Source organism: Dipodomys merriami, unplaced genomic scaffold, assembly GCF_024711535.1.
Source record: "Dipodomys merriami isolate MVZ:Mamm:240054 unplaced genomic scaffold, mDipMer1.0.p SCAF_34, whole genome shotgun sequence".
Taxonomy (NCBI): Eukaryota; Metazoa; Chordata; class Mammalia; order Rodentia; family Heteromyidae; genus Dipodomys; species Dipodomys merriami.
Window position 1 is genome coordinate 16,166,798 of NW_027204937.1, and position 15,518 is coordinate 16,182,315.

Sequence of the window (15,518 nt, forward strand, 5' to 3'; positions counted from 1 at the left end):
CATCAAGAGCTGGTGTATGAGATGGGGAGGGGGAGATAAGGGGGCCCAGAGGGAACAGCCAAAAACATCCCCCTTCATGTACACCTCACCAATCCTACCCAGGCAGAGATGAGGTTGCACACCAGTACCACCGTGTGGCAAATCCCAGAAATGGCACCTATCCATGCTTCCTTCTGAGGTTCCCCATCCTGGTCCCAGGTCCCTGAATTTGTAGCAGCCAGTTCTCTTGTTGAGCATTGGCCTTGATCTCAGCAACTGCCTGGAAGCTCCATGTGGGGCATTAGGAATGAGAAGTGGCCAACAAGCCAGGGGAATCTCTTAGATCCCAGCAGGGATCTTGGAATGGGGGCAGGAAGGTGGGAGGATCTGATGAAGCATGCCCTAGACTGGAGACCCTTGGTGTGTCATTCATATACTGGATGTCCAGACCACTCCCTCTAGGTCTCAGCTTTCTCATCATTAAAGAGGAATTTTAATGGCTGGTGAGTATCAGGTGGTGCTGGTTCCACTGTTCCTTACGAACCCTTATCTGCAAGAAGCTCAGTGCCACCCATAGCTACCTGCCTGTGGGCTGGGGGAGGGAAGGCTGGAGATGATGATAGCCATGGCTTACCCCTGCTCCCAATTTACAGAGAAGAAGTGGAGCACAAAGCAAAAGGGAGTTGTCACTAGGAGAAGGGACTCAAATCCAGACCATTTTCTGCTTCTAGAATGATAAGAATCATTTTTAAACTATCCATGTAATAACACAAGAGTTGTGAAGCTTAGCTCTGACTTAGGTGAGGGCTTGCTGGACGATCTTGGTTGTGTCCTCCATCTTTCTCTGTTCCAGGGTTTCACCTTACATGAGTGAGGACAGGGTTCGATGACTTCTTGGGGCTACAACAGACAGACTCCAGCCAAAGTCCCAGCCCAAGAGATTAAATGCCTGTGGCCAGACTGCAAAACTTTTCCCCTTGCACTTCTGCCTCCAGCTGCTACGAGAACCTGCCCTGGGCCTTGTAGCCTTCCCCTTTGCCCACCAGCCCCTGCTCCACCCCATAGTTTTTTTGACCATGTTAGACATCTTGCTGCTGCATGTGATTATTCTAAGCAAGCACTGATGCTGGGCCCAGGGCAGCTGGATGTGATGGAGATGCTTGGGTACACCAGATACTTAGGTCTAGTGGTGCTCTTCTGTAGTGCCTGCAGTGCTGCTTTGTGTCCCCTCCAGGGGGCTGACTGATGGTTCTACCCACCTGTCACCAGCCCACAGTCTGTGGGCATGACACATGGGATCCCAGCAATCTCACGATGTAGTAGCTGAACCCTTCAGAGCCTGCCAGGTGGGCCAGACATTAGCAGAGCACTCTCCAACATCCAAAATGCTACCAATCTCAGAGATGACCTAAGAAGACTAGCAAAGGTGACCCAGCTGGTGGAAGCCACCTTATGAAATGCCAGACGAGAAAGCTGGCATTTCAGAGCTGTTCCCTCCTTGCTGGGAGTAGCCCAGGCTTTTAAAAGGCAGTGACTCCTCAGGATAAGAGTGCAAGGGTGGCACTCTGCCCTGTAGCCTGAGGCCAGCTTTGCCATGCCACCCACAGAAGCTAGACTCTGCCACCTGCCAAATGCTGTTGTATCAGCCAGTGGCAGCCTGGTCACCATGGCAACCGTGTGTTTAAACTGACCACAGTTCTGTCTGCAAGACTGGCCAGCGTGCTCTGTCCCAGAACAATAGATGTCAGCCTGAATAGACACATAGCAATTATCATTATTTGGGCCCTTAGTATGTGCCAGACCTGCCTTTTCTCCTCCTAGCATATGAATTATGACTCTCTTCATAGCTATATGAGTGATGACTCCCATTCATTTGATAAAAGGGGAGACTGAGACACAGAACGATGTCCTAGCTGGCTCATGGACTGACATATTGGTAAGAACAAGAAAGCTGTCTTTCAAGGGCTTGAACTCAGAACCTCATGCTCATGAGGCTTTTTTGCTCAAAGCTGGCACTCTTCTATTTAATCCATACTCCACTTCTGGCTTTTGCTAATCAATTGAATATAGGAATCTCATAGATTTATCTGCCCAGGCTGACTTTGAACTGCTCAGCCTCCTGAGTAGCTAAGATGACAAGGCACGGGACACCAGCCCTGGGCTTAAGAAGGGTGCCTTACTTACTATGGTTCGGTCCCAGCTGTAGGAGTAATTTACTCGGACAAGTTAGTTTATTTGTCTTACCTGTTTTGCTCATTTATTATGTGAAGATAAAAACATAACCAACTTCCCAGGATTCCTTGGGTACAGTGTGGACTAATAGCCCTAAAACCCTCAGAATTGAACATACACATTCCCAACAGAAGGTAATCGTTGCTCACCATTATGTACAACATGTTCTGTCTCTTGTGTCACTTGGTCATCTGCCATCTCTGTGGCATTTTGCCTCATTGGCAGACAAGGGAACTGGCAGTGTGGGGTCAGAGCGGCCCCGCAGGGGCGGACTGTGACCTTGGATGTCCTGCATTCTCCCCTCAGGAACCAGTGACGACATGTTCCAGGACTCAGAAGGGCGAGAGGGCTCCGAGGCTGTGGAGGAGCACCAGTTTTCAGACCTGGAGGACTCAGACTTGGACTCAGATGCAGATCTGGATGAAGACGAGGAGGAGGAGGAGGAGGAGGAGAGCGAGGAGGAGTCATCCAGGCCATCCTCAGAGGCTCCCCCACTGGGCCTTCCAGCCACACTGCAGGAAGATTCCCCACCTGCTCAGGGCCCTCCGGCCTCCGATGCCACCTCTGATAACAAGGCCACCAGAGACAGCTCCGTCTCAGAAGCTGACAACTTGACAGCCAGCAGTTGTTCCACATCCAGCCAGAGCATCCCAGGCCTTTCTCGGCTGGGACTAGCCCCGTTGGGCCCTGGGGAAAAAGATACAGGCTCAGCTTTGAGCTCCAAGACCGTGTCCCCTCCAAGGTCGTGGTCCCCAAGCAAAGAAGTAGGCAGCCACCCACCGCTCACTCGCAAACACTCACTCACCAAAATCGACTCGTCTCCCCAGAGATGTTCACCAGAACTGCAGACTTCAGTTACAAGCACGCCTGGGCCCCCAGTGGGCCCAGGAAGGGACAAGGGCCCTCCTCCTTGTGGGTCCCCAAGACTGGATTTGTCTTCTCCCACTCTACGCCCCCCCTTCCTTCGAGCACATCTGCCCCCCAGACTCGAGGGTGCCATAGACCCAGGCACCCCCAGATACTCACCCACCAGGAGATGGTCTCCAGATCAGGCTGAGTCACCACCATGGTCAGCGCTGCCAGAGAAGTGGGCTCTGTCTGTGCCGAGCAGCCCCTCAGCCAGCAGGCGTGGCCCAGGCTTGGGGCCAGCTCCGCGGGCTCTCTTTCAGCCTGCACTCCTACCTCACAAGCTTCTCGGCAGAAGCCCCGAGACCTGCGTCTCCACGTGGGTGAGTTGCTGTCGTGTCCCTCCCAGGGTGGAGTGGGTGTGGAGAGGGTTGCAGGTTCTCACAAGAGCTTCACATCTGAAACTGGGGGGTTCTGCCAGCTCAGTGGTCACTGATCGACTAACAAACATTTCTTGGGACTCTGCTGTGCAAGGCTCCACACCCTGTGCCTTAAGCCAACTTTTTTTTTCTTTCAATGTCAATACCAAGGCTTAGACTCAGAGCCTCACATTTGCTCAGCTTGCTTGCTCATCTGGTACTCTACTACTTGAGCCACACCTCTAGTCTGGCATTTTGCTGATTAATTAGAGATGAAGTCCGACAGACTTTTCTGCCTGTGTTGGATTTGAACCACAATCCTCCAGTCTCAGCTTCCTGGGTAGCTAGGATTACAAGCTGGAGCCGCTGGCACCTGGCTCTGATTTCATTTTGTTGCACCCCCGGAAGCAACAGGCATGGTCTCTTTAGTTCATGAGTTTGGGGCTCTACCCCTTAACAAATAGGACAGCGTTGGCTGTGGGCAGGACTATTGAACAGTTCCCATCTTTTCCATCCCCACCCTGCTTGTTGGCAGGAGCTCGACCACTGAGCCATGCCTTCATCCCTTCTGTACACTGGTTAATTTTGATAAGGTCTTGCTTACCTCCCTGTTCTACAATCTACCTATTTTTGTCTTCTTAGTAGTGGGCTTTAGCCTTCCAAGTAGCTAGGATTACAAGGGTGAGCCACTGGCACCCAGCTTCAAGGAATGTTTCCTGATGGTTGATATGGGATCCCATGCACATTCTTGGTGGAAGAAGGTCAGGATCCTTGGATGGGAGGGAACTGGTGTACAAGGGGAAAGTTGGGTCCAGACCGTTTTAGTAATAGGAGAGGCAGCAGATTAAAGATAAAGGGCCAGGCCAGGGCCAGAACCCCTCCTGCAGATGTTCTGGCTGGGGGCTTGAAGACTATGGGACTGAAGTGTGCTCATGGTCATCAGATGGCCCAAGATGGGCATCAGGCAGTACCATGCACAGAGAGGTGAGATGTCTGGCCCATCTCCAGCAGCTTCATTCAGGGGGTCTCTGGCTAGTCCAGCCTCGATGCCTCTAGACCTCACTTCTCCACCTGGCTGGTGTGTAACACTCTCCTTTTTAATTTTGTTTTTTGACCCTAGCAGAAGGCTGAGTCTCCAAGTGCATCCTGCTCACCTGGTCCTGCTCATCCTTTCTCCTCCCAACCCTTCTTGGTGCCCCATGACTTCCACAGCCACAGCCCAGCTCGGACAGAGAACATCTTCAGCCACCTGCCTCTGCACTCCCAGCACCTGTCCCGAGCCCCGTGCCCCTTGATTCCCATTGGTGGGATCCAGATGGTGCAGGCCCGCCCAGGGATCCACCCTGCCCTGCTGCCAGGGCCCTCCACAGCCTGGGTCAGTGGCTTCTCAGGAGGTGGCAGTGACCTGACAGGGGCCCGGGAGGCCCAGGAGCGAGGACGCTGGAGCCCCACCGGAAGCTCATCAGCCTCCGTGTCCCCTGTGGCTAAGGTTTCCAAGTTCACCCTCTCCTCGGAGCTGGAGAGCAGAGATGACCCCAAGGAGAAGGAGAAGATGGGAAGAGGCCCTGGAAGACCTCCTGACTGGGAGCCCCGTAGGGCTGAGTCACCCTCAGATCCCATGCCCATACACAGCCCCTGTACCCCACAGCTACCCCAGAGCCACCAAGTGGCCCAGTCTTGGAGTCCTCACTTGGAGTCACTGCCCATATTGGCCAACCCCGCAGACTCTGCCTCTCCACCACTGGACCGCAGCAGCTCCATGGGCTGCCTGGCAGATGCCTCTGCTCGCTTCACAGCCCGGAGGAGAAACCTCTCTGGGGAACCCAGGACCAGGCAAGATTCCCCTGAGCCCCCAGGTAGTGGGGGGCCCAGGGTACCTCCACCCCCGCCAGAGGACAGAGGCCCCCTGAGCACTTAGCCTCTCTCCAACCGCTTCCAGTGCTTGGCAACAGACGTTTTCCATCCAACTTCCTCGAGTCACCTTGCTCCCATGGGCTCCCTTCCCATCTGTCCATGCGTCTATGTGGCTTCTGCTCAGCCCTCCATCTGTTATATCTTCCATGTATGCAGTTACCTGTGCCTTTTTCTAGACCTTTTGTTGCTTGAAAAGAAAAAAATCACACACATACATCTAAAAGAGAGAGAGAGACCCATGAGGATTTTGAGGTTGTGAAGCATCTGTCCCTTGGGGAAAGGCTGTGGTGGCTTCCTTGCAGTCTCCAATGCAGCCAGCAGCACTCAGCCATTACCCCATGTAAAGGCTGGCAAAAGGCAGCTGTTTGCTTAGGGAGAAGAAAAATAAAGGAAACTTTCCAAATGTATACAATTAAATGCAAAAGCAAGCATTCCTATACACAGATGTCCAGTTCCTATGTATGGCCATTAGAGCTGCCCTCTAGCTAGTGGCTACTTCTCTCTGGTTAGCAGAAGGGCCAATGAACTCAGTCAGAGGGACACAGATGCCCATCCCCAAATTACCTTCTCTGTTTCTTTTATTCTTTGTAAGAAAAAGTACCAACATTTTTTTTTGCTAGGATTTCCAAGTACAAAAATAATAGGAGCACGTGGAAGGTAGTTGCTTGCTGGTTTGCCCAAATTTCTCAGATACCTAGGTAGTCTGAGTTGTGAATCCATCCCCGCATAGGATAAGTGAGCAAGCCACCCTAACCCTGGCCCCTCCTGTCCACTCTCCACCTGCCTCTGGGCTGGCAAAAGGACCTGGTCCCCATACACCTGACTCTCACCTCTCTCTTCTGGCCCTGTCCACAGGCCACTCCGTACGCTCAAGCTATCTACAAGGCTGAAGTGGCTGAGCCTGAGGTTTGAGTGTTGCTTCACCATGGCCCTGGAGTACAAGAGACATACTACTTCTTTCCTGGTTGGATTACATTGCGTGCGTGTGTGTGTGTGTGTGTGTGTGTGTGTGTGTGTGTGTGTGTGTGTGTGCACGCACAGATAGATATGTATCACAAATCTAAACATAGAATATTATATTTGGTTGTTTCTCCAACCTCTTCAGATATTCTTAACCTAAAGGATTTGTAGCCTATCCTAAGTCATTTGAATTTTTCTCTGCATTCTGGATCAAAACCTTGCTTTATAAGGAAAGTAATATGACCAGAAACATAAATTTCAAGTTGATTTCACCTCTGGCATATTAGCCTATATAATTAAATGTAAAAGCAGGCACTGCTGTGTACTAATGTCTGTGGTTCCTTTTTCCACCTAGGAGAGATGGGTTCCCCAGCACCACTACCACCACCCCTACAACCGCCTTTCAGAAATGATTCTCTTTGATTTCTATAAGGGGGGAAAGTGCAGGACTCATGGTCATGTGTCACCCAGGCTGGATCCAAAGCAGGGACCTCTCTGGCTACTCCTGGACCTCAGCTAGACCATATGTAAGGAAGGCTCAGCCAAGGGCTTCTGAGCTGGTGAAGCTCCTCAGCCAAGCTGTCACGTAGGGAAGATTCAAATACCTTGAGCACCTTGTGCTGGTTTAGAGCCTTTCCCTGCTTAGGCCCCGTGGAGTGGGTACCCCAACCTGGTCCACCGGCCACAAACTACCTAGTTCATTCCTTATCTTGCTCCCAGCTAAGGTATGGGCATGTTCAGTTAGGCAAGGCCTCTCAGAGTTCACTGTGCTAGGTGCTGGGGGCGGGGGATGTGGATAGGCTAGCCAGGCACTCCTAATGCTTGATTCAATCTTAGGTCTCCTGCCCACCTGGGAGAAGCTAGGGAGCCCAGCCTAGACCAGACTAGCTCATTTTGGGCCTGGCAGGAAGTGATAGGAGCCTCGGTCCCAGTCATAGCCAGGCCAGAGGCTAGGATGCTCCTTTGTGACTTTCATTCCTAATCCACAGACTCCGCACATTGGAGATTTCAAAGCTGAGGCTGTGGAGCTAGATAAAGAGCATCACTTCCACCCAGGTGGAGTCTTCCAAGGCAAGATCTTCCTGCCTCAGATTGCTGTGCTAGCCCTGAACCTTCAGGGTGTCCCATAGGACTCCAACCTTCCTAGCTCTCTTGGATGTCACCCCTCTGGACTTTGCCCTCCACCCACCAAGATCCCCTTCCTTGCTATCCTTGTAACATGGCATAGCTATTGGCGAGACCTGTTTCTCCATGACAGGGACAGGAGTACCAGAGAGTGCTGCTCTAACCAGCTACCCAGAGGGAGCAAATCAATGGCACACCAGGCTAGCTCTGATCCCCTCTGCTAAAGTTCTCTGCCCAATCTGATGACACAAGGCCCCAGGCCACAGCCTACCTTCCCAGTTTGGAACAGCTCACTTCACACATGCCCTCTGGATCTCCAGTCTGTTCCCAATCACCCTGATCCTACGGTCCCTACCCCCGTGGAAGTATAGAATCCATGCTGACGTGTGGGTGTAGACCCCAGCTCAGTGGATAAATAGCCATTCCTTGGCACAGAGGAGCTTGGGTCCTTAGATTTGGCAGTTGGCAATTTGCAGAGGCCTCAAGCCAAATCCTGCCTTCTGTTGAAGGTCCCAAGCCCCTTCTCCCCAGCTCTGCCTTTGAGGTTCCTGTCGTATTGGACAGCTTCACAGTCACTCCAGTTGTCAGCCCCTTACCCCATCATAGCTTGCACGCTGCTCCCACACACAAGACCTGCCGGGGTCCTGACAGAGCAAACTGCCAGAAGTCCGTCTCCCAGGCTCAGAGGTTTCTGCCTTCCTCAGTTGGAAAATTTCAGGAAATAAAAATGTGTTTCCAGGTCCCTCAAACCCCCTCTCCCCCCCACCCCCGGCACTGCTCCATTCCTACCTGGCTCCTTGGAACAAGCAATTTAGCAATTTATCTGAGTTGATGTTCTTTCTAATGCTTGCTCCAGACAAATCTTTGTGGGATGATACTGGGGTTTGAATTCAGGGCTTGGGCACACTGTCCCTTAGCTTTATCACTCAAGGCTGGCACTCTACCACTTGAGCCACAGCTCCACTTCTGGCTTCTTGGTGGTTGATAGGAGATAAGAGTCTCATAGACTTTTCTGCCCTGGCTGGCTTTGAACCACGATACTCAGATCTCAGCCTCCTGAGTAACTGGGATTACAGGTGTGAACCACAAGCACCCAGCCAGACAAATCTTTTTTTTTTTAAAGTGAAAGTCTTGGCTGAGCTGCCCTCCCTCCTTGGAGACAGATCTGTGTTACCCAAAGGAGAAAGTTGCCAAAGGCACTGTTTCCATTAACAACCTGCTCCAGCACTTAGGATCACTTTATAAATCTAGGGCTCAAGGAAAAAGAAAAGGAAGTAAAAAGAAATTTGTAAGATACATGCTCTCTGTAAGATAAATATTTGCCTTTTTTTTCTTTTCTAAAAGTTGTATGTATTCTGTATGTGAAATTGTCTGTAGAAAGTTTCTATGTTCCTAAATGGCAATACATTCCAAACTCCGTACTGTAGATACGTGTGTACAGCCACCGCACTGGGATGGGTAGTTTTGCCTGTAATTTTATTTAAACTCCAGTTCCTACCCTTGCATCTTGCCATGTTGGTATGGTGTATATCAGTGCAAAAGATAAAAGAAAAAAACAACAACAACAAAATCCATGCTGGTCTAAAGCACAGAGTCTCATGTACAAAAGGTTTAAAAAAAATGCTCAGTATTGATGTGTGTGACCTTTGTTGTAAATTACATCCGTACTGTGAATGAGAGCTTTTTACAAGTATAATAATTGCCTTTATTACAGCTCTGGCTGAGTGTTCAGCCTGAGGATATTTTTTAAAAAAAAAGAGCACGTTGGAATAAATTTGAAAGTCCCAACAGAGTCTTGTCTGCCTGGCTTGTGGTTTTTCTTGGGATTGTAGAAGGTCAGATTGGGGAGAGGGGGGAGTTTGGTACTCCAAGTGTTCATTTTAACTTCAGTGTGATCAGGCCCAGAGAGGGGAAGTTACAAGGCCATAGTCACACAGACAGGGATTCTCAACAATAATTCCTGAAGCTTGGCACTCTATTGCCATGTAATCACAGCCTGCATTCAGTTGCTAGGTCTGCTGTTAGAAACTGTCACAAAGTCATACACACAGATTCTGAAGATTATGATAGGACAAACTTGAGAGTCACCACAGAACCCAACTGTAGGATGAAACCTGAGTTCCTGTGTGCCCTTCAGCAGATCACCTAACCACTCTTTTTCCTCACCTGGAAGGGAATGATGAGGTTTAAATGAGATGTGCATACAGGGAAGCTGACAGAGCCTTCAGTCACTGCCATCTTTGCACAGGATGCTGTTTGCAGGGGTAGAGAAAATACTGGTCCCCAGCTTCAGCCTCCACTACTAAGCACCATGGTTCACTACAGCAGTGAGCAAGAGACACCATCCACCTTTGAGAGCTCCAATCCCAGCAGGTCATGGGCTGTCACCCTATTGCAGGAGTGTAAATGGTTTGGCAGGAGAAAACCAAACTCTAGTCCACATGGAGTCAGAGTCTCAGGGACCTTCCAGGTCCTCATGCTGGCCCAGGAGGGAGGATATCACAAGGGGATCCCAGAAGTTCAGTGCTAAGGATCTAAAGGTAAGCTAGCCCAGTACCATTCTGGGCTCCCCTAGCAGGGCCATCTCTGAGTTCTGGATAAATGGTGGGTGGAGGGTGGTAGCTGAGGATTAGAGGCCTAGGGCACTGGAAGGGCTGCTGGGCAATTGCTAGAGGGCTGTGGAGTCTTGGGGAGAGAGGACTGGAGAGCAGAGGCTGAGTATTAAGGTTGGTATGGCCAAAGAGGCAAGGTCAATCTCCGTAAATTGGGGGGATGTAGGGGAGACAAAGTCAGCATGTCTGATGACAAGGATGCTCCCAGAGATGCAGGTAACGATGAAGAGACTAGAGAAGACATGATGGGGAACAATAGCATGCCTTCCACCCCCAGGAGATGAGGCAGGCATCCTGCTTAGCACTTGGGCTGCAGCCTCCATCTGCTCTACAGTTTCTCTAGCAGTGGTCAACATCCAGACCACAAGAACAGAGAGGCAGACAGTCCAGTCAGATTCACCCAGAGGGAGGTTCTGCCAGCCCATGGCACAGAGGGACAGTGGGTATAGCAGGGATAATATTGTAAATGAAGAGAATGAAGCTGGGGGTTGCTGCATCTATGGGCTGAGAAGGAAGCAAATGGGGTGGTTGAGGTGGAGGAAGGTCTTGATTACAGGACAGGGATGCAGACTGTGAGCTCTCTCAAGAGTAAGACAAGCCAGGTGCTTGTGGCTCACACCTGTAATCCTACCTACTCAGGAGGCTGAGATCTGAGAATCAAAGTTAGAAGCCAGCCCAGGCAGGAAAGTTTATGAGACTCTTAACTCCCAAAAGCTGTAAGTGGAGCCATATCTCAAGTGGTTGAGCACCAGCCTTAAGCAAAAAAAAGTCTAAGAGACAGTGCCAGGCCCTGAATTCAAACCTTGAGAGCAGCATACATACACAAACATGCACACACGCACATACATACACATACACGATTCAGTCCGTTGTGAAGGAAGACTGAACAGCAAGAGATAGAGATACAGAAGTCAGGAAGAAAGCATCAAATCTCTGAGAAGGTTATCCAGATGGCAGGTAATGTCATCTCCAATGATGGCGGGAGATAGAGACCTGGCATATCAGTCAGGGCGAACTGCAGAACAATCAAGCCACACACTGGGTAGCTGAAGGTCAGGGGAACTTCGTTCTTTCATGTTCTCATCCCAGAAGTGGAATACCTAGAGTGAGAGTGGCTCCATTTCTGTGTACCTATGAGGGGGGGGGGGGGCGGGGCGTGAGAGAAGGGGAGAAGCAGAGAGAAGAACTCAGCACCAAGAACAAATATCCCTTCCATTCACATTTCACCCCCACCCCACCCCAAGAAAGTCACATGGGCAAGTTAATGGAGGAGAATGGGAGTGTTTGGAAACAGCCCAAATGACAATCATACAAGGTTAGGACTTCTCAGAATTGGGCCAGGACATGAGCGGATGTCAGTGATGCATAGATGGTGTTAGCCTCAGAAGGAGTAAATTTTTACAGGAGTGGTCCTGAGAAATGGTCCTGAGAAAGCCATAGGAAGGCTGCAAAGATGGCGGCCAGTCTTAGAATCATGGGGTATAGACGATGCTGAGTCACAAAATAAAGCATGTCCCAGGGAAAGCCCGAATCTCAAACCAGGCCAGAAGGTCAGTGAAGTTACACAGGCCCAGAGTAGAAGAACACAGGATGTACCTGGACCCTGAATCCAAATTTTGTATTCCTTTCTACAACTAAGCAAGGTATGTATTGTCCCTATTGTTTAGAGAATACAGCTCCAGACAGTGAAAGCAAGAGGACTACAACCTGAGGCTGGTTCCACAGCAACCTTCCAAAGAGCCGAGATCCTCCCTCACCCTCCAGCCTCACCCTAATTCCAGCATATTCTGGGTCTCAAATCGCACAGCTTCTACCATCCACAGTCCAGATGGGACTCTCTCCAGCAAGCCACATTGGGTCCCTATGTCTCAGGCCTGACCGCATTTTCCAGGACTGAAGAACATGGAGAGGACATGTGAATTCTGTCAGATCAGCCACCTGCCCTTCCTGGCTGTGACTGTGACTTAATACCCTGTGACTGGCCTAACACCCAGTTAGCAGTCACCTGCATGTCACTTGGCCACCAAGCCTCTGTCTGCAGAGATTCTTAAGAGGTTGCAAAACCCTTTCCCTTCAGAAGAAGACCAGAAATGATGTGTATTCCTATTTTACAAAGGAGCAGCCCAAAATCCCACCGTCCAAGTGGCAGGGCCACCAGCCTATCCCAGTATCTAGTAGGGCATTGGTCAAGCTCTTCTGAGCCCCCACCTAGGGCCACACTAGTTCCACAGGATTGGGAAGGGTTTTTTCCCTTACTTCTAAGCCTATGTCCTCTCTGGCCACAGAACCTGGGGAGTTATGGGGACATGTCACTGCAGCTAGCATAGCCTGAGAAAGGTCATCCAGTTGGAGGTCAGAATGAGTGGACAGAACAAAGGAAGGACAGAGCAGAGGGTCAAAAGCCTGAGAAGGATCAGCACGGATATTTCTTGGGAGACTGTGGGAGATGGGGACATAACACCTCATCACCTTTTACATGAAAAGTCTGGGCGCAGAGAATTAGCCCTGTTCCCTGAGGTCATTGGAGTGAGTGGCGGAGTTACCACCATTGGGAAGTGGCTAGCTCTTCACTACTGAGCAACCTCAGAACTTGGGTTTGGACCAGAAGACCCCAGCTTACATATTCCCCAAGCCCATCCTGGCTTCATCTAATTCAGGGAGACCCCATTGCCAACCCTCCCCTTTTCCTAAGAGAAAATTGATGTCCACAGCCAGGAAGAGCTTGGCTCAAGGACCAAAGCTAGGATTTCCAAACCCTCCATGGAGGCACCTGCACCACTCCCACCCACCACACCTGTACCCCAGGACCAAGTGCTGCTGCCCAACTCTCTTGCCCAGCTCTGCCTTTTTAGGAAAGGAAAAGAGCAGCCCTGGTGGCGGGCAGGCGGGCGGGCAGGCGGGCATGCTAATCCGCCAGCTCCCGGCAGCTCTAGTTACCCGTGGTTTGGGGCCCAGGCAGCTCTGGCTGGGAGTGCCAGCCCAGCCAATGGGTGCCGCCGCCGAGTTACCCTGGCAGAGCCATACAAGGCCTTGCCGCAGCCCAGTCCCTAGCCGACATAGAGCAGCTCCAACACCAGCACCCGCCCCACCCCTGAGCCTGCCAGCCCGGCACGTCCTCGGATTCTGCCTAATCCAACCTGGGAGCAGGCAGGGCTGCAGTGCACGTGCACCAGACCCAGGGCTTTCCAAGGTCAGGAAGGTGGCATTACCAGGGCAGAAGCAAGAGTCGGGGCAGGGGCCCAACCATCTATGGATCCTGGCTGGAACTGGAGTGCAGAATGATAATACCCCTTCTGTGTCATCATGGCTTTGGCTTGGCTGCTGACCTGTCCTGCGTCCTCTGCCTTTGAAAAAGGATTTTAGCAAAGTTAGTAGGGGTCCCCACACCTTCTTGGGCAATGCACTGTCCATCTCTGAGCCTGGATAAGGTCTTCCCAGAGGCCAAACACTAATGCATTTAATTCACCCTATTTCTAAGACTGCATGTCCCTGTCAGAATTAGGTGTGTCCCACAGCATGGGCCTGTTCTGCGAACCAGGTGTCTGTCCCCTTGTGCACCTGCATGTGCCCAAATGCCACTGCTGTGGGCCTGAGCCTAGGATGGTAGAAGCAGATGGGGCTGGTGGCCCCTTCTCCACAGAGACTATCCCATCTGTGAGTTCCTAAGCTTCTAGAACGATGCTTCCAAGATCTCAAGGAGGTAAGGCATACAGCCCCACTGACAAATAGAGAAACCAAGTCACCATGAATTCTTTACTTAGGTCAAAGTATCAGGACTCAACTAGAGCCTGCACCATGAAACCTCCCTCCTTTAACTTTTGGTTCCTTTACCACCGGACACTGGTGGCTCACGCCTGTAATCCTAGCTACTCAGGAGGCTTAGATCAGAGAATCATAATACTAACCCAGCCTGGGCTGAAAAGTCCCTATAAGACTCTTATCTCCAACTAACTACCAAAAAAAAAAAAAAAAAAAAAAAGTTGCACTGTGGCTCAAAGTGGTGGAGCACTATTCTTAAGCAAAAAGCTCAGGGACAGCGTCCAGGCCCTGAGTTCAAGCCCCATGACCTACAAAAAAAAAAAAAGGTCCTGGTCCCATTTAGACCAAAGTGTGAATGCAGGATTGAAAGGCACCATCGGAGAAGAGAGGACCCTTTGTCCCTAAGTGACAAAAGTCTTACCAAAGCCCCCACTGCACCAGGCTATGGCTATAGCTGTCCGCATGTGCAGCTACCAAGTTTGGACCTTCCTGGGCCACCACCGACAATTACACTTGTCACAGAAGCCACTGGGCTTGAACATCTTTGTGGGCCAAGCTATACCTGGGCCAACAGGGCGGCTCTCCGCAGGGCCACTGACAGGTGAGGGAAGGAAGCCAGCATGGGGGGTGGCAGACCTGTCTGGCATTGGGTTCTGTTTGCGCACCCAAGAAAAGATGAGATAAATATAGACACAGGATTACTCAGACGTGGCCTGGGAAAACCTGCTCCTGAGCCACGACTTCAGCTCTGGCCCAGCCTCACCTTCACCTACCTGCCCATGCCGTGCCAGCTGCCAGGCCTGCCCCGCCTCCTTTCAGGACTCCCTACTTGGAAACTTCAGGGCAGCCCTTCTGGGGACAAGGCAAGAGAATGAGTGCTTGCAAGTTAGTAGCAGACAAACATGGCCTGGGACTGCACCATAGGAGTCACTTCTTCAGGCCCACATGAGTCTAATACAGACTCAGTTTCCCCTTCTGGGGAAGGGGAGGTTGAGAAGGGGAGGGGCCTGCACATAGAATGCAGTTGGTAGGAGACCACCCACCACAAGGGAGTGAGGTTGAGGACTCCTGAACTAGTGGATGCAGCCAGAGCAGTACAGGCACGAGGGGGGATGGAAAGGGCAGGGGAGGTCTGTGCCCTCAGACCCTGGAGCCATGTGCCAAGGATTTGAAATCCTACCTGTGCCATTTTTCAGCTGTGTAGAATTTTGGGAAAGTTGTTTCATCTACCTGTGCCTCAGTTTCCTCATCTTTACAATAAAAATAATAGCCTATTAATAATAATTGTTATAATTATTACATATTACTATATAAACATTATATAATATAACCATAATAGCTTCATAATACCACAGCCTCCTGGGATATTAAAGAGGACTTGATGAGTTACTACATGTAAAAGGTACTTGCACTTGCACCAGAGGCAGGCTCAGATAAACTGCTATATGCTTGTCTATTACTATCCAGCCGCAGCAGGTAGAGCCTGGGGTACACGTGGCTTGGGTGAGTGGCTCATAGACCCTCACCTACTAAGACACTGCATGCCCCTATCTTCACAGTGCTCAGGCCCTTGCATTTCTCTGCCTCCCAACCCTGACTGGCAGCTTCTACAGTCAGGTAGACATACACTTGAATTTGGCTCCACCACTTACAAACCAAATGGCCTTGTGCA

The 15,518-nt window shown here is 50.9% G+C and overlaps 1 protein-coding gene across 13 annotated transcripts in view; it reads left to right on the forward strand.

Annotated features, from left to right (window-relative positions):
- Window positions 1-9,257, forward strand: part of LOC138803464 (transcription factor HIVEP3-like) — a 405,830-nt gene extending 396,573 nt beyond the window's left edge. For all 13 annotated transcript variants that reach the window (XM_069987525.1, XM_069987527.1, XM_069987528.1 and 10 more), the window contains 2 exons: window positions 2,518-3,440; window positions 4,597-9,257. In XM_069987525.1, the coding sequence (XP_069843626.1) occupies window positions 2,518-3,440; window positions 4,597-5,394 (1,721 nt within the window). In that variant the 3' untranslated portion in view covers window positions 5,395-9,257. The remainder of the gene's footprint in view (window positions 1-2,517; window positions 3,441-4,596) is intronic.
- Window positions 9,258-15,518: the final 6,261 nt, after the last annotated feature.